The 17,732-nt window shown below is 35.9% G+C and overlaps 2 protein-coding genes across 6 annotated transcripts; one reads left to right on the top strand and one right to left on the bottom strand.

Annotated features, from left to right (window-relative positions):
• Positions 1-674: 674 nt before the first annotated feature.
• LOC135583827 (UDP-glucuronic acid decarboxylase 5) lies at positions 675-6,248 on the top strand. Of its 4 annotated transcripts, none has more exons than XM_065161234.1 (13): positions 675-701; positions 1,002-1,119; positions 1,495-1,581; positions 2,211-2,298; positions 3,732-3,823; positions 3,971-4,035; positions 4,147-4,235; positions 4,874-4,951; positions 5,046-5,139; positions 5,278-5,344; positions 5,434-5,497; positions 5,655-5,695; positions 5,964-6,248. In XM_065161234.1, exons 2-13 carry the CDS (start codon positions 1,030-1,032, stop codon positions 6,153-6,155), a joined length of 1,047 nt encoding a protein of 348 aa, XP_065017306.1. In that variant the 5' UTR covers positions 675-701; positions 1,002-1,029; the 3' UTR covers positions 6,156-6,248. The 4 variants fall into 4 exon arrangements, with proteins under 4 accessions (XP_065017306.1, XP_065017304.1, XP_065017307.1 ...); XM_065161232.1 differs by lacking the exon at positions 675-701 and adding an exon at positions 702-794; XM_065161235.1 differs by lacking the exon at positions 675-701 and adding an exon at positions 740-828.
• Positions 6,249-9,374: 3,126 nt separating this feature from the next.
• On the bottom strand, positions 9,375-17,060 carry LOC135643319 (ADP-ribosylation factor GTPase-activating protein AGD7-like). Of its 2 annotated transcripts, none has more exons than XM_065160125.1 (3): positions 16,088-17,060; positions 11,972-12,061; positions 9,375-10,198 (listed from the first exon to the last, which is right to left on the bottom strand). In XM_065160125.1, exons 1-3 carry the CDS (start codon positions 16,901-16,903, stop codon positions 9,575-9,577), a joined length of 1,530 nt encoding a protein of 509 aa, XP_065016197.1. In that variant the 5' UTR covers positions 16,904-17,060; the 3' UTR covers positions 9,375-9,574. The 2 variants fall into 2 exon arrangements, with proteins under 2 accessions (XP_065016197.1, XP_065016196.1); XM_065160124.1 differs by having other exon boundaries at positions 9,375-10,240.
• Between the last annotated feature and the right edge of the window lie 672 nt (positions 17,061-17,732).

Genomic DNA, 17,732 nt, shown 5'->3' on the forward strand with positions numbered 1-17,732 from the left:
TTCGATCTGAAATCTCTCTTCAACAGTGTCTATTCTCGACATCTCACACCACACTGACTGTCATGCATCAGATGGGAAGCTTTCAGCAAGTAGAAACAGAACGCTTTCGAATCATCGTGAGTACAGAACAAGTAAATTCGACTTCTTCCAACCAGTAGCATTGCATCGGATTAAGGTCGATCGTTTCGCCTTTGATCAACCAACCAGATAGATAGCCCGATCAAAATCTCGATCGATCTTAAATTGGCCTCTAATGAAGGGAGAGTGATGGAGAGAAGACAAGAACGGCATCAACCCTCCGGTTTCGCACCGCCGAAGCGAAGCGCGGCCGATTAGGGTCGGCAACGGGCATTAGGAGGGTTCGCAATGCCGGTTACACGCGGCATGGCGGGGAAGAGATCCTGGGCCCACATGTGGGTCCCGTTACTGCAAGCTTTATCATTAGGGGCACTCGGTTGATTCCCATCTAAACAAGCTTTATCATTATGTGGCACCCGCATATCTCGGCCAATGAGGAGACGTCCTTCCACGGTGGGTCGCTCGACCGTGACAGGCGAGACGAGCAGCTTCGCAGGCCGGTGCCTCGTTGGCCAAACGATCCCATCTGGCACCAGCTCAGCCGCGGTAAGCCTACCCAATCCCTCGGGAACAAAAGCTCGAATCTTCTAGTGGCTGAAACGGTGATTTCAGATCCCGATCTGGTGGGGCTTCCGTGCGCCCTTTATGCTTTTAAATCGCTAGTGTCGTTTCTTTTCCTCCGAATTCCGTGCATTGATTGCATCACCCGTGGTTTGGTGATCTTCGATTCCGCTTCATCTTTTTATATAGGCCTCTCTGATCCGACTGTTTCTCTCACCGCTTAGTTTCTAGGCGCTTCTTTGCTGCAATTTTCAGTTGTTTTTGTTTATTCGTTTGGTTCGGCATTCGTCATCTTTTCGCCTCTTTTGTTGATGCTTTTGGTGAGATCTGACGTGGTTGGCGCTCTTAAACCGTTGTTGCAGATCAGTTGTTTGAGGCGAGGTCCGAGCAATGGCAAAGGAGCTCGCTAATGGCGATCAGCACACCATCACGAGGCCACCTCCCATTCCTTCACCGCTCCGGTTTTCCAAATTTTTTCAGGTAATTTTTCTCTTTTTTTTTTAATATTTTACGGGGATCAATTATCTATTCTTTCATGTTTATGATCATTTATTTTTGTTCGTTATTATGTGTAAAGGATATATTGGACATCACTCGGAACTAATAATAACATCAGTCGACGTTTGGTAGGAGAGTTGGCATTTCTTTTAGTTCATTTTATAGACAGGAATTTTTCCCGCATTGCTTAGATCTAGTGATTTCAATTGAGATTTGGTCGAAGAGTGGCCATTTCCTCCAATTCATTATTGCGCATTACTTGGATCTAGTAATGAGCTTTGGAGTCGCTTCTCATTTGGTCTCTATTTTAGAAACTTAACTGATAGATATTGTTTTGTTACGATGCTCCTGCTGCAGTCCAATTTGAGAATTTTGGTTACTGGAGGGGCTGGTTTCATTGGATCTCATCTTGTTGACAAGTTGATGGAAAACGAGAAGAATGAGGTATGGATCAGTTATGTTAAGAATTCATGCTAATAGCATGTGATCATTTACTATAATATAGGTTCCTATGTTCATATTTTGGATGTAGCTACCTTTTTAACTTGTTGTTGCCTTCATGAATCTGAAATTGGATGATTCTTATTGACTAAGATCGGGATTTAGCGTGACACTTGGCCTTCTCTGAAAGCATATGCTATTTGGCATGATCTGCGTTAAATTTTTGAATGTAATCTACTTGAATCTGTTGTCAATTTCTGCTATTATATGTGGTCCGGGATACATTGCTATCTGAATGATAATACATAACTGCAGAGTTCTTAACAATGTTATCAACTTCTTTGATTTCTTTACAATGCTTTTGGCACTAGGCATCTGCAATGCCTGATTATAGGCCTTCACAAGTTGTGGAAGATTACTTTTTCTGTAACTTCGTTTTAGCAACAAAAAGTTGGTCAAATTGACTTTCTTGAATAAAGAAAAAGGGAATGTATGCGAGGATTATTCATGCATAAGGCTGCTACTTATATTATGTCTCTTCAGCTAATTAACCGATGCTGATCATATGAATAATTATTTGTGGGCGCCCTCATGATTTGCATTATGTGTTACGTTATATTTGGTATCTTCAGGTTATTGTTGTGGATAACTATTTCACTGGATCGAAAGACAACCTTAAGAAGTGGTTTGGGCATCCAAGATTTGAGCTTATTAGACATGGTATCTTTTTTGTGCTTATTCAGTAAATGTCAATGTTTAGACTTTGGTCATTGGTAAAGTACTTTCTTTTTCTATATTGAATTGAAATCTTAAACTGCTCATGAATATCTCAAGTATGCTTCATGCTATAAGATACAGAGCACTTAAGGATGATACATCTTTGATATTCAGAATACTAAATCGCAGTAGGATTATGATGTGTGATAAAAATTGATATATCTGCATAAAATGATTCCGAGCTAGTCATCTTACGAGGCATTTGTGAGCCATCATGCTATTTCTTTTCTTTATACTCTGAACAACAAATTATATGATAACAAATAGCAAGATAGAGGTGAATATATGACTTTATAGAATGAAAGGAAAGCTTTAGTAACTTTTCTCATATCTTTTTATTTTTTGGCCTAATAGTTACATATCGCTTGGATATGTTAGTGAATACATTATCTTGTTTGTGCTCCTAGAACATTGTATTTAAGGTTCTCAATTTGTTATGGACTTGAAATATATCAATAAGGCTACTCATATATTAAGAATGGTGTATGCAAGAGATGGGGCTCCCGCCAATGTGGGACAGGATCAATGTACGTGGCTTTAACATGTTGTTCCATGAGTTCCATGACTCGAAACGTAGTCTGTCGCAAAGGAGCAACATTACTATTGTACCAAGCCCCGTTCTTATACCACCCACAAATTCTGATAGAAAATTGCTTATTATCTCTAATGATACAAGAAATTTGGTAGACCTAATAATGGAAGCATCTCTTGGTAGGGATAAGCCTAACCCCAGTTTGAGTTGGACTTGAACCGAATCGGTCCGAAATCAAATCGGGTTGATAGTTCGATGGTTTTGAACCAAACAAGAACTGAGGCCATACAATTCAGTTCTAGGTTCTAGAAATTGGAACTGGAACCATATTCGGAATCGGAATCGGTGGTTTTGGTTTGATTTTGAACTGACTATAAATGAAAGAAGTAAGAATAAAACGTAAATAGGTTCCATGGTGTAGTGGTTAGCATTTTAAGCTTAAGGATTTGGATTCGAATCTTGGTGGGGAAATCCAATTTTTTTTATTGGTCAAAATCGACGGTTCTAATCAGAACACTGGAGCCATGGTCAAGGCTAGCTGGGGAGATTATTTTTAAATCTAACATCTTACTGATGTTGAAAAGTATCATAGGTTTGTCTCATATCAGATTCATATGTCCTAATATTCACAAAAAGTAGAAGATGGATTAATCATTAATAAATGAAATTTCTTGCAGTATTGGAAGCTTATCACCCATCTGTTTCTCATGTTCCCTTTATATCTTTCTAGTACAGTGCATGGTTGTCATCAACAGTAATAAGATCTTATAATGTGTTTGATATATATCTTTGTGTGTCATCCATGATGTTCATTGGTTGCTTCTAAGTGTTCTCACTACTTTAGATGTTACCGAGACATTGTTGGTGGAAGTCGATCAGATTTACCATCTTGCTTGCCCTGCTTCTCCAATTTTCTACAAGTACAATCCTGTTAAGGTGTGTGTCTTTGTTATTTAAAATTTGGAATATCATTTTCGGGGGACAACAAAATAGCCTTTTCAGAGCATGCTTGATAGCTTGTTTGTTCATACATTGTGCATAGCTATCTTCAACGTGATAACATCATAATTTGATGTTTACCAGACAATAAAAACAAATGTCATTGGCACCTTAAACATGTTGGGGCTTGCAAAGAGGGTCGGGGCAAGGTAAGCTATGCTCCGGTGGCCCCTTTTTTTTTTTTTTTTTTTTTTTTTCACATTTCATGCTTTTTATCTGCAATAACAAATCTACTATTCCATGTATGTTTTTTCCTACAGGATCTTACTGACTTCAACCTCAGAGGTTTATGGTGATCCTCTCGAGCATCCTCAGAAGGAAGAGTACTGGGGCAATGTTAACCCAATAGGTGTGACATATTCATATATGTATTCAAATCAGAATTTTCTTCTTTTTTTGTGGAAAAAAAGGATACCCTCTTTTTGATGTTTCTGGTAATAATTCTTCATTATAACTTGTCTCCTACAGTTATCCAATGTATCATATTTTCTTAGATGGAATATCTTCAAGTTCCTCAAATTAGCATATGATTCATAATTACTCTTGTAACTTAATTTGCTCTCATTTGGTAAATCTGGATTTTAATTAACTTTAAGGTGTACAAGTGCAAGAATGAGTACAATTAGCAGGGATGAACTTGGACTTCCTTTCTCTAATTTAGGTCCATCATAGGTGGCAAAGGAAGATATTTTCTTCAGCTAATCTATCTTGCCATTGGTGTTGTGTTCCTTTGTTGATATCTTATTTGCCATGACAACAGATACGGAATCAAAGGCATGAGTAAATATTTATGTAGTGTTGATTATTTCAACAGATTAACCTGTAGTATTTGCCTCTTTCTAATAGGATTTAACTTCTTTTTTCCTCATAAGATACTCACGCACTGGCTGTAAAATACATGAATGCAAATATAGATTTGAAGACTGGAGAACCCAGCTTTGAAATTATGCTTCTAATCAATTTATGACTGTTAGCTTTAATTTTTAGGAGTAAGGAGTTGTTACGATGAAGGAAAGCGTGTCGCAGAGACGTTGATGTTTGATTATCACAGGCAGCATGGCCTAGGTGTGTCGGTTGTTAACTTTTCTTCCTGTGGTTTATTAAGTTGGCTAAGTAGAATTGTATTTATGTTAATGTTTTTGATGTATTCTCTTATCAGAAATACGAATTGCAAGAATTTTCAATACATACGGACCACGCATGAATATTGATGATGGCCGTGTAGTCAGTAACTTCATCGCTCAGGCAATTCGGTAATACTGTAGCAATTTTGCTACTTATATATGTCACCACGGATCCTTTTCTATTAATTTGTCATCATCACATTTTTAGTTGTTGTCCTTGATCTTTGATCACTTAAGTCTCTTTTCTATGCTTTCTTCGCTCTACAGAGGTGAGCCACTAACAGTTCAAGCACCGGGAACACAAACTCGAAGCTTCTGTTATGTTTCTGACATGGTGGATATATGCTCTACTTAGAATTATGCTTGTAATGTTATAGAATTGCGACTGGTTGTTTGATCATATAGCTTCTTTAAACATCGAAGGTTGATGGTCTTATTCGACTAATGGAAGGAGACAACACCGGGCCTATCAACATTGGGAATCCAGGTAATCCTTAGATTTGCTATTTGAGCCTTTATGTTGCTCATTGTAGTATTGTGTTCTGAGTTGAAGGTGTTCTGGCATGGCTACGTGATGTTTGGTAGATGAGGACGTCAGAATGTTATGCTTCTACTTTCTCTAATGCCAAAGTTGCATGCTGTAGGTGAATTTACGATGATGGAACTTGCTGAAACCGTAAAAGAGGTAAAGTTTCACTCCTTGAGAAGTCATCTCCAACGATTTCATCTTGCCGAATGCCATAGACAATGCTCATTTTGAAATATCTTCGAAAGTCTAATAGTAATGTGTCAAATTCACTTACCAAAGGTTTATCATTAAATTCTTTACATGATTGATTTAGTTTGAAAACTCATTGGATAAATTTTTACATCTTCGCATAGAGTTTAAAATCTCATTTGATAAATTAGTGCAATGATGATGATATAACACTGATATCCGTTTGATGTTTCAGTTGATCAACCCAGCAGTGCCTCTAAAGAATGTGGAGAATACACCCGATGATCCGCGCCAGAGGAAGCCAGACATCACAAAGGCAAAGGAACTACTTGGATGGGAGCCAAAGATTACTCTACGTGAAGGCTTACCTTTCATGGAGGAAGACTTCCGGCAGCGGTTGGGTGTGCAGAAGCAGCACATCGATTAGTTATTTGCATATTTATCCGAATAAGACAGTTTGTAATGCCTATGAATAAATAATGCAACAACTTATATATGTCCTATAAATATTTTGGACTCAGGTGCAGGTCTACTTCATTGCCTGTGTCTTTGTTCTGGTTTGTCTTCTGGTTGACTGTGTCATTGCTATAAAGGAAGAAAACATGCAGGCATTACTAACTCTATGTAGCACTTGCCATGCATTTGAGTCATGGGTATGAGCTAAAACAGAGTTTTCAGCATTTGGTAAACCCAATGTGTCACATCCTTGATTTTTTTTTTTTTTTTTACTCCACACAGGCCAAATAAATAAACATCACTTTATTCATCATCTATAACCATTTATTACAATTCATTTATTCATCAAATTACAAATAAAAAAATAAATATAGTGATGTTAACTTCAAGAGTCATCCAAGTGGCTCTACCTAGCGGTAGAGGAAGGTCCGCTCTCCACTAGAATCCGACTTAGTACTAGAGGGAGGTTGCTCTGAAAATCAAAAACAAAGAAAATTCAGCAACGCTGAGTAGGAACCCCAAAAGTCAAATCAAGATGAATAAAGTCAAATCAAGATGAATACATGACCAAAATTCAATCAATCATCCCATTGGCGAGTTTGTGTTCTCCCAACAGCGGATGGAGGCAAACTCATATCACACTCCCAACAGCGGATGGAGTGGTGTCCCACACCCGCCAAAGTGGGGACACGTTCCTCCCAACAGCGGATGGAGGAACCGTCCAACCGCCACGTCTGACGGCCCGCTAATCCCCGAAGGGAATCGCCCTACCTGCTCTCGGCAGGAATATAATCTCACACTGGTCATATCCATTTCGGGATGAAATAACATATTTAAAACATCTCTTTCAAAAATCATCAATATCAAATAATATAAATTAACCCTCAATTGACTTGAACTCTAGTTTAATCGATTCAATTGAACTCGATTTACTAGAGCCTAACTGAACTGATCTCTAATCCTTATTTAACTGGTTTGGAACCACCCTAGACTAGTATAATTTAGACTAGATTAAGTTCAATTTAGGTTAAACTAACTTGAATAAGTCAATTAATTCGGAATCACCCTGAATTGATCAAGACTAATCAAGTTTAGTTTAATTCAATCAATATTTGGGCTCAAGTTCAACAATAATATTGGGCTAGATTGAGCCAGTTCATCTACTGGTCATGTGCATTATACATGATTGAGCATGCATTACATAAAACTGCCCCAGCCCTGGCCCATGGACTAGTCATAGTATATACCCATTAACAACATAAATGAAAACATAATAATGCATTAAAAGATAGATGAGGAGAAAAGCATTAATACAAAGAAATAACATTCTCAATTTGACTAGAAACCATAAGACATTAAAAGAGGGACTAGGAGATAAGTTTTAACACAAGGAAATAGCTTTCTAAATTCAAATAAAAATCATGTTTTCAACACATAAGATTTCAACATATTCTAGTCATATTTTAAATCATTTAGAATAATATATTTTAAATTTCAGATCAAAGAATATATAAAAAAAGGGATTTTAGATAACATATTCTAGTCTAACAAGATTTTAATCCAAAAAAGATTGAAGATAAACTGTAATACATAAAATATATCATATAAAACATATATTTTTTTTTTACATATTTAATTCTACAATAAAAACCTTAATCATGGGTCAAAGAATATTATGAAAACTTTAACTGATTATTTTAATACAAAAAAAATTGACATTTAAAGAATTGATGCATATTTTTTTTCAAACTATAAAACTTTCAATATTTAAAGAATCAAAATAAAAGCTAAAACTTTTAAGAAAGGTCGGGAAACCTACCTCTTGTCAACAGGGTGTAACTCCTCGTTCCTCCCGTTGTCAGGCTCGACTAGGTAAGGAACGAAAGAGAGAAATCCCTCCCCTTTAAATAGGAGGTGGTGAGCCTCTATTAAGGGAAATAAAATTTAATTTTCGTATTTATTTAATATAAATTATTTCCATTTAATATACTAACAAATATGATATCATCATATTTGGAATACTTAATAGTTATTTCCTTAATTCATATCAACAAACAAGGAAGTAGATTAAGATTTCCTAAATTATGATGGCAAGTATGGAAAACAAAATTTAAATCTCAATCTCAAATATTTGATTTGATTACACAATGTGATATGATTTCAGGACTCTTTTTCTCGGCAACATTAAATGCAAATATAATCCAGATCTTATATCCATGGTAAATTGATGGTTGTAGCATGTCATGCGCACAAACTTATAATAATAGGTTCGGACGATCTGATATCAATTGCATCAAGTTCTCCATAAATGAATGATGATTCAAACTTTCACACAAACTTATAATAATAGGTTCAGCCATCTGATATCAATTGCATCAAGTTCTGCATAAATGAATGATGATTCAAACTTTCACACAAACTTATAATAATAGGTTCGGGCGATCTGATATCAATTGCATCAAGTTCTGCATAAATGAATGATGATTCAAACTTCAAGTTCTGCATAAATGAATGATGATTCAAACTTCAATTTCTGCATAAATGGATGATTCAAACTTTCACAAAATTGTCGATGAACACTTTGCATGGAAGGATTAGTAAAGCAAGCGTCAAAAGATGATGCAAGTAAATAAGGGTATGGAACCAATCTTGACGTTAGAAATACTTTTGTAGATCGAGAAGTAAATGTTGAAGCGAAGATGGGATTCAATCCTAAGACCTTAAGTTTAGAAATAATTAATAGATGGAGCAAAAGGAAAAACGATAAAGATGAGATTCGATCCCAGTCAAAGATCAAACGAAAAATTTGTTAGATGAGATCTTGAGACAGTCTTAATTCTTAGTAGGTGGAGAATAAATGTCAATGCTGGCTGATGCAAAAGACTACTGCACATCCATAAGTGCTACTATGACACAGCTGAAGACAACACAAACTCATTTATACAAAGCATTAGCAGAAATATAAGTTTCAGAGTACAAGTATGCATGGCGACAAAACAGATAATGTTTAAGGATCCAATTATAGAACCAAAGCTAAGTTATTACCTAACCGATCTCCCACCAATTTTCTAAAACAAAAAAAAAACAAATATTTAATAAGGAATTTGGGATGATGGCATGAAGATCTACCAGTGCAAGACATCATCAGTGGAGCTGCATGATATATTTAGTGAAAGAAACAGAACCATCCTTGAGAAAATTTCAAATGGTATACGATCCACAAATATGATTATCTGCTATTCTTGCAAATATAGAAGACATCACACAGAAGAAGATCACTGTTTATTGCAACTAAAATGGGGCAGACCCCAAGCTATCAACAATATAAATTAGTACTGACACAAGCATCTTACCATGCTATAGGAAAATGATATAAAAAATAGACCAGCATCAGAGGAAGCCACCATCTGTCCATGTGGAACCAGATTTCCTGTTCTGATTAGTAGTGTTGCCAGATGAGGAGCTATGATTGTGGGTGCTGTAGCCATCATCATCTTTCACATCATCCCAACCAGCCCAGCTTTCGCTACCACTCTGTGTCCCCTTTCCGGGTTCTTTCTTCCTTTCGTTCTCATTCCAATCATCCCAGGAGCTCACAGAATTATGATGTCTGTCCGAGTTCGATTCAAAAGAATTCCAGCCCTTGTTGTTCTGCCCAAACTCTTGATCAGTACCATTTGTCCCCTTTACAGGCTCTTTCTTCCTTGCTTTCTCATCCCAATCATCCCAGGAGCTCACAGAATTCTGATGTCTCTCTGAGCTCTCTTCGAAAGAATTCCAGTCCTTGTTGTTTTGCCCAAACTTTTGATAAGGACCATTTTTCTCACTCTCCTTCCATGACCAATCATCCTCGTTCCAGTTGATCCCTTCTTTGGCATATTCTTCAACCTTTTGAGATGCCATTGCCATAACACCTCTCATGATCCCCCATGTCTTCTGCCCAATCTCAGTGGTTTTGGTGGCAACGACATTCACAGTTTCATTGACTTTCTGATCATAACCTCCCTCTATCATCTGGATTAATAAAGTGCAAATGAAGGGCTTTAACGATACAAGCTAATCATGAAAGGACATTTAATTAGCTGGGCAACCATAAAAACTCCAGCACAAAAGGTCCTTCTTGGTACATAAAAGTAAAATAAGATGCAGGAAATAGAAGTTCTATGTGCGTCAGAGCAAGTACTCAGGTCTTGTCTGTTTGACTCGAGGATAGTGTTGTCCTGGCACCACCTAGTCCACTTTGGTGATCTGCCTGGGTCATTTTGCAACCAAAATTACCCAAGAATCTGACACTTCTCGAGTTTCAGGCAAAGCAACAATCCAAACTTCTAGATGGGATCTGGGGAGCTACCTAGGTTCCTAAAGGCTTCTTCTTCTCTCAGGTTATCCCTTGTTACAAAAACATTATTTCTAAACTGAGAACTGCAATTAAATGCCAATAGTTAACATAACAGGTGCATTCAGTAGTATCATTCATCAAAACACTTGCAAAGAGACATCAAAGTGAAAATTAAAAACTCTTAGAATTATAATCAGAATTTCCAATACAAATAGTAAATATTAAGAATTCCATCGTATGTGAATTACATTGAAATATTAATGCAAGATAAATTCATATAAATCATATGTTTTATGGGAACCTAAAAATTGCTAAAACAGTATGAACTTAACTTCTGTATACATATATTAATCTGCATTATTAAATAATAATTCCCTACATGACACCTGTGCATTCAGGTCATTTGCCTAGGCCTCTCAAAAGGTTACCTAGGCAAGTTTGCTTAGAATGGACAGATGAACCTCTCACCTATCAGATATCCATTTCCCAAAACCTTGGAGCTGGATTACTTTGGATTCCTTTAGAACAGAAATGGCTGCATGTCCAATCTGAGTGCTTCAAAGTAGATACAGAATTTTTGTTGATTGATCTACGAATGGAAGATTCAGGGTGACTGAGTTAAAAGTTATCAGGGTCCTTTGACTAGCAGCCTTGAGTCATCCAACATAGGTTTATCTGATTCTAAGTGGTCCTGAATCTGTTCTTCTATCAGGCGTGGATTGAATCAAATATCTCTTACAAAGACACCATTGCCAACTCTCTTATGCTTGTTAAGATCTAAAGTAAAGAAGAAAATTACCAATTTAAACGTAATTTAGGAGATAATTTTAGGTTCAGAGTAATTCCAGCCACAGAGGTACATTAATGAATGCACTCGACTAGTACATTATATGGGCTATTTATATCTTTGACATGCTAGGGTGCTAAGCCATACATGGTAGGGTCATAAGCAGGAGACTTTAGGTCAGTATCTAAAATCTACTTGACAGAAGTAGTGTCTTTCCGTTTCCCATCTGTCTAATAAAACAATTGAAAGACCTATGCACATCAATTATATAGTGTAAAACAACTAGTAGACCATCTTCTTCAACATTGCAACTGGATTTGAGATATATGAATCACATAAATACACGTTATTGAAATAATTTTGAACCAAGATTGAGGATCCTGATTATATATCCTTTTGCATTAGTACAAGGTTCCACAATTCACTTAGAAACAAGTTCTGCTTAAAAGAAAATCAAAAGGCTTTAAACAAAAAAAATGGGAAATTTGTGGGATGCCAAATTAAAAGTTTACTCTTTCTGTAGAGCACAAACTTAAACATGATTTCTTTTGCCATCACTATATAAATCATCACAGAAGGGAAATTAAAACAGTCAAGAATGGACAGAGTAAGTGAATGCCAGCTTATGCCAGCAAATTTTGCAGAAAAAAATGAAGAGCACCTTTGATGTCAGCTCCTTTGTGCCAGCTTGAACAACATTAGCAGCTGACTGTGCAGCAGAGGTAGCCATAAAAGAAAGCCGGCCCAGACCCTAAAAGATCAGCAAAAACATGGTGTACTTTAACAAGCCGATTAGTTAAATGTGTAAATGTAAAACTTTACTCTCAAGAAAAGAAGCTTGATGATCTCCAAAAAGGCACATATAATTCTTCCAGTGGGGAAACCAAAAGCATAAATTGATGATTTATATTCATATACACATATGACCCATATGGACATGAACAGACATAGAATAGGTGTTGCAATTTGAGGCTTGAACACTAATGTTAGTAGTTGAAAATAAAATTAATTTGTCTCATAAATCAGGAATGTTGGTCAATGATACAACAATAACAACAAAGTTGTAAGTCCCAACTATTTAGGATCGGTTATATGGATCTTTTGTCATCATTGATATATATAAGAAATCATATGTTTAATTGATTTCATAGTACTTAAATCTTTATTTATAGTTTATATTAAAATATTTTTAGGTCTTTCTCTGTCTCTTCTTGTACCATTGAAATTAATTATTTCACCTCATATGACTACTATATCCGGTAGGTCTTCTCAGCACATGCTCATACCATCTTAAATGATTTTATATCATCGTATCCTTCATTGAAACGATACCTAATTGTTCATGAATAAAAATATTTTCTTTTCTATCTTTCCTAGTAACTCCACACATCAATCTCAATATTTTCATCTCGATGACACAAACTTTTTGTATATATATTTTCTTAACTATCCAACACACAGATCCATAAAGCATTGTTGGTCTCATAACTATCTTATAAAATTTTTCTTTGAATCTCAAAGAAAATATCTATTTTTCCTTAACCATTTTATTTTTGCTCTATAAATAATATCTTCATCAACCTATCCATTTTGTTGAATAATTGATCCAAGATACATAGAGCTTTTATTGAAGAGGATTTCTTGTCCATCCAATTTAACTATGTTCTCTTATCTATTTTTAGAATCACTAAAATAACATTTTATATATTCAACTTTAGTTTTACTTAATCTAAAACATTTAGTATCGAATGCTTGCTTCCATAGCTCAAGTTTATAATTAATTCCACTTAAGTTTTCATCAACTAAGACAATATCATAAGCAAATAATATATACCTGGGAGATCTATCATGTAAGTGACTAGTAAGTTTATCCATTATCAATGTGAAAAGATAGGGACTTAATGCGGATCCTTGGTGTATCATATGCTAATAAAAAACTTACTAGACATATTCCGTCTAGTTTTAACACTAATAGATACATTATCATACATATCTTTAATAACATCAATATAATTAGTGGATACACCTTCTTTTTCTAAAACTCACCATAATAAATCACTAGAAACCTTATCATAGGCTTTTTCTAAATCAATAAATATCATATGCAAATCTTTCTTTTTCCTCTATACTTTTTATTAATTATCTTAATAAATAAATAGTCTTTATGATTGATCTTCAAGGCATAAAAACAATTTGATTTTCAGAGATATTTGTTTGACTTATTCTACTTTCGATCTCTCTTTCCTAACGTTTCATAGCATGATTCATGATTTTAATTCCTCTATAATTTAAACAATTTTATATGTCACCCTTATTTTTGTAAAGTAGCACTAAAAAACTCTTTCTCTATTCATCAGACATTTTTCCGAATCTCATGATTTTGTTAAATAAGCTAGTTAACCAAGCTACTCCCTTTTCCCTAAAACTTTCTCATACCTCAATAGGAATTCCATCAAGCCTCACACTCTTTGCTATTTTCATATTCTTTAATGCATATTTTACTTTATTAGCTCTAATCTTATAAATAAATATATGATCATTAAATTTAAGTCCTGTGTCGAATATTTACTAGATAATTTATAAAACAAATTTGTATTTTTCTTTAATCTCGTTATCATTAACGAGTATTCTTTAATCTTCATCTTTAATATATCAAATATTGCTTAAATCCTTACAATTTCTTTCTCTGGCTTTAACAATTCAACATATGTCTTTTTCACTATCTTAGGTACCTAATTCATTATAAAAGTTATCATAAGCTTTATATCTTGCCATACTAATTATATCTTGCCATACTAACTGTTTTTTTAGCCTCTTTTTTAAATTCTTTATATCTTTTAATTTTTTTCTTATTTTTATAATTTTTCCAATCTTTAAAATATGATGTTTTAGTGAAAATTATTTTTTGAACTTCCTCGCACCATCAATTCTCTCTTAAGGTTGCACTTCTACTTTTAATTTCACTAGGAATCTTCTTTGTTAGACTTCTAATATTATTAACCATCGTAGTCCAAATAATATTAATGTTATCCTCATCTAAGTTCCAAGTTGTCTTTTTTTCCATCTTATTCTTAAAAGTGTTTATATTATCATCTTTAAAATTCCACCATCTAGTTCTAGCAATTTTTTCTACTATCTTTTTCTTCTTTCATTGTCTATAATTAATATTTAATATCATCAACCTATGTTGATTCATCAAACTTTTGTCAAGTATAATTTTACAATTCTTACATATTACTTTATCTCCCTTTCTAGGGAGAAAAAAGTATATTTATCTACAGTTATAACTACTCTTATAAGTAATTAATGTTCACCTCTCTTCTTAAAGTGAGTATTTACAATTATAAGATCATACGAGGTTGTAAAATCCAAAATCACGCTACCAGCTTCATTTCTCTCCCCATAACCAAAGCCTCCATACACCCCTTTATATTCACCATATGTTTTCCCTACATGACCATTTAAATCTCCTCCAATTATAACTTTTTCAATTATAAACATTCCTTGAATGATATCATCCAAAATTCTATTTTGGTTTGATCATCCAATCCGACTAAGGAGCATAAGCGCTAATGACATTCAAACCATCTTATCCTTTCATAAATTTTAGAACTATAATTCTATCTCCAAATCTTTTTACATCTACAACATGTTCTTAAGATCCTTATCAACAATAATTCCTACACCATTTTTGTGTTTAACTTTTCAAGTATACCAAATTTTAAATCTAGTACTATCAATCTCTAAAGATTTTTTCCCTACCCACTTAGTCTCTTGTAAGCAAATAATATTTATTCTTCTTCTGATCAAACCGTCTATCTATCAATTCTGATCCCTTCCCTAACAGTGTTCCCATATTCCAAGTAGCTAACATAATCCTTTGTTCTTGAACTAACTTCTTTATTTCCATTAGTCCAAAACAATATGATGGGCCACTTCCGGGCGATCTTCTAACTTACCGTTTGCAATTTGGGACACCTAGGTAGTGAAGGTGTCTTATGTCACTTCCGGGTGACGATCTAGATCTATACTGAAATCGATTAACATCCATGCTCATGAGATCTGACATTGTTTTACATTTATTGTTAGTGACCTAATGCAACCCTTCACATTTTCATGGGATTCAATATTGGTCAATGATCCACAAGGTTTTTTATAGAGTATAAAAACAATAAACTTATTGAGATGCCTTAGTAGTCTAGGCTATTACCTAAACTTCTTTGTGCAAATCTCAATTAATTAGGTGTGCTAATTTCCAAAGTGACCATTACTTCAGTGTGAAAAAGACATCTAAGAAACTGTTTGATTGAAGTACGAATGCAAAGCCTGCTGACTACTGGACCAAAAACATCTTTAATACTACTAAGATTTTGTTTACCACCATAGACAAAGAATATGCTGCTTAACAAGTTACCCAGTTACTAAAATAGTTTAAATTACCATGATTATAGTATTTCCAAGGACACTTAAAAATGATGGAACATTCAAAGTATTTCAGTATGTAGCCTAAACACTTACATGCTTTCGGTAAGTTCTGATGCTCAAAAGTTGCGAAAATTAAGGTTTCAAGAAAGAAAACTTGCAGAAAACAAATGGTCCTTTCCATTTTGCAAATTAAATCATTGAATAAATAATATTAAGTTTTCTTGAGTTAACTAAACGAATAGCAGAAATCTAGTAGGCTTGTACTTTGACTGAACAACTTTAAGCTTACAAAACATAAATGCATAACAAACGATCAGTTATCTATGTATGACAAATGTACTAATCTCTTCACCTGAGAAACAATGGAAAACGTATCCTGGAGAACATCAGTCTGAGGGTTGTTCCTCTGAGCAGAGGGTGGTGGAGTCGATCCGAAACCAACATACTTTCCGCCCTGAGATGGTGGAATTCCCTCAGGCCGAGAAGCATTTTCTGCCATCTTCGTCGAGAAAAAGCCCTCCTTGTTGGCGGCGGATGCCTCCAACTGAGCCCTAGTGTATATATCAACCGTCGATCTGGATCTGGAGGGCGGATTCACCCCTCTTCCTCCTCCGCTCCCCGCCCTAAAATCGCCCACCGACTGATTCCTCCTGATATCGGAAGACGATGTGACGTCGTCGCCGTCCCAACTATCCCAACTACCATTACCCGCCAAGTTACCACCTTTCCCGGCGCTCCGCCCCGACGGCGGCTTCCTTGCCCCGGAACCGAGCGTTTCCTTGACGACGGGCGGGTCGCGCCAGGGTCGGCCATCGGCGACGGCCGCGATCTGGTCGCGGTAGACGGCAGCGGCCTGGGTGTTGTACTTGACGACGATGTCGGTCTCCTTGGGTACGCCGCACTGGGCAAGGAACCCATTGAGGCGATCGTTGCCACCGGCCTCCATCTTCTTAAGCTGGGCCTCGGACCACGCGTCCATGGTGACGGACCGGACAAAGCTGATGTGAACCCCGAGGCCCCGGTGCTTCCCGGAGCACTCGAGGCACATGAAGACGCCGTAGGAGACGGAGGCCCACTGCGGGTTCTTCTGGGCGCAGTCGACGCATGTCCTGTTCCCCGTCCGCGACTGGATCTCGCGCAGGCGGCGCGTCGCGGAGCCGTCCGCCATCGACCCCCGATCCCCGGTTCCAAGAAAGGAAGATGGGATTCAGATCGAAAAGCTAGGGATCAGGAGATCGCGACAATCGATCGAGGAGGAGGTGGGAGGGATGAAGCCGCCTCGGCCTCTTCCTCTCTCTTTCCTTCCTCCCTCTTCGCTCCGCGTGGGATCCGTTTACTTTTTGTTTTGGGATCGTTTATACCGTGGAAAACAGGGGGTAATTTTCCATATAAATCCCTTGAAAGTTAATTAATTACTTCCTCTCGACTTGAAGTTTAGCATCTAAATCCTACAACATGCATAAATCTACATTTAACTGACATTAAATTGTTACTTGAACTATAATAAATACTAATCATTTAAAACAGTATCATATTTAGTATATTAGGATTATTTGAGTACTTTTTATTTTATATATTTAAATTATCAGTCACAATATTTGAAGGACATATATGTTATAAAAAAATCTACGAGGGCAAATAATATAGTTATGTAAAAACTGGTTGGGCCTCACGAAGCGGAAGGAAACTTTTTGATAAGTATATATATATATATATATTCACCGAGTTTTATATAAGATGATATCTTTGATTAAATCAAAAGTATGTAATCTTTATACTATTTTTATTGATAGTATATGCACGTTGCTCATAAATAATAAACAAAATTATTTGTTTATTAAGAAAATAAAATGTTGTTAGGGAAAATTATTGTTGATCCTTCCAAGTGGAAACTCAAAGCTTTCGAGGTACCATCTAAATGAATACTGAGGTCAGGAGAGATTTTCGGACCCGATCTCTTCGACACATAAGTTAGTAATATGAGATTCTTAAATGCG

The sequence above is a fragment of the Musa acuminata genome, chromosome BXJ3-7, assembly GCF_036884655.1.
Source record: "Musa acuminata AAA Group cultivar baxijiao chromosome BXJ3-7, Cavendish_Baxijiao_AAA, whole genome shotgun sequence".
NCBI lineage: Eukaryota > Viridiplantae > Streptophyta > Magnoliopsida > Zingiberales > Musaceae > Musa > Musa acuminata.

Coding starts and splice junctions, on each gene's coding strand:
- LOC135583827 (XM_065161234.1), top strand. CDS start 1,030: ATGGCAAAGGAGCTCGCTAATGGCGATCAGCACACCATCACGAGGCCA. Junction 1,582..2,210: donor TGGAAAACGAGAAGAATGAG/GTATGGATCAGT, acceptor TGGTATCTTCAG/GTTATTGTTGTGGATAACTA. Junction 5,498..5,654: donor TATCAACATTGGGAATCCAG/GTAATCCTTAGA, acceptor TGCATGCTGTAG/GTGAATTTACGATGATGGAA.
- LOC135643319 (XM_065160124.1), bottom strand. CDS start 16,903: ATGGCGGACGGCTCCGCGACGCGCCGCCTGCGCGAGATCCAGTCGCGG. Junction 12,062..16,087: donor CGTTTTCCATTGTTTCTCAG/GTGAAGAGATTA, acceptor CTGATCTTTTAG/GGTCTGGGCCGGCTTTCTTT. Junction 10,241..11,971: donor CAAAGGAGCTGACATCAAAG/GTGCTCTTCATT, acceptor TTTCATGATTAG/CTTGTATCGTTAAAGCCCTT.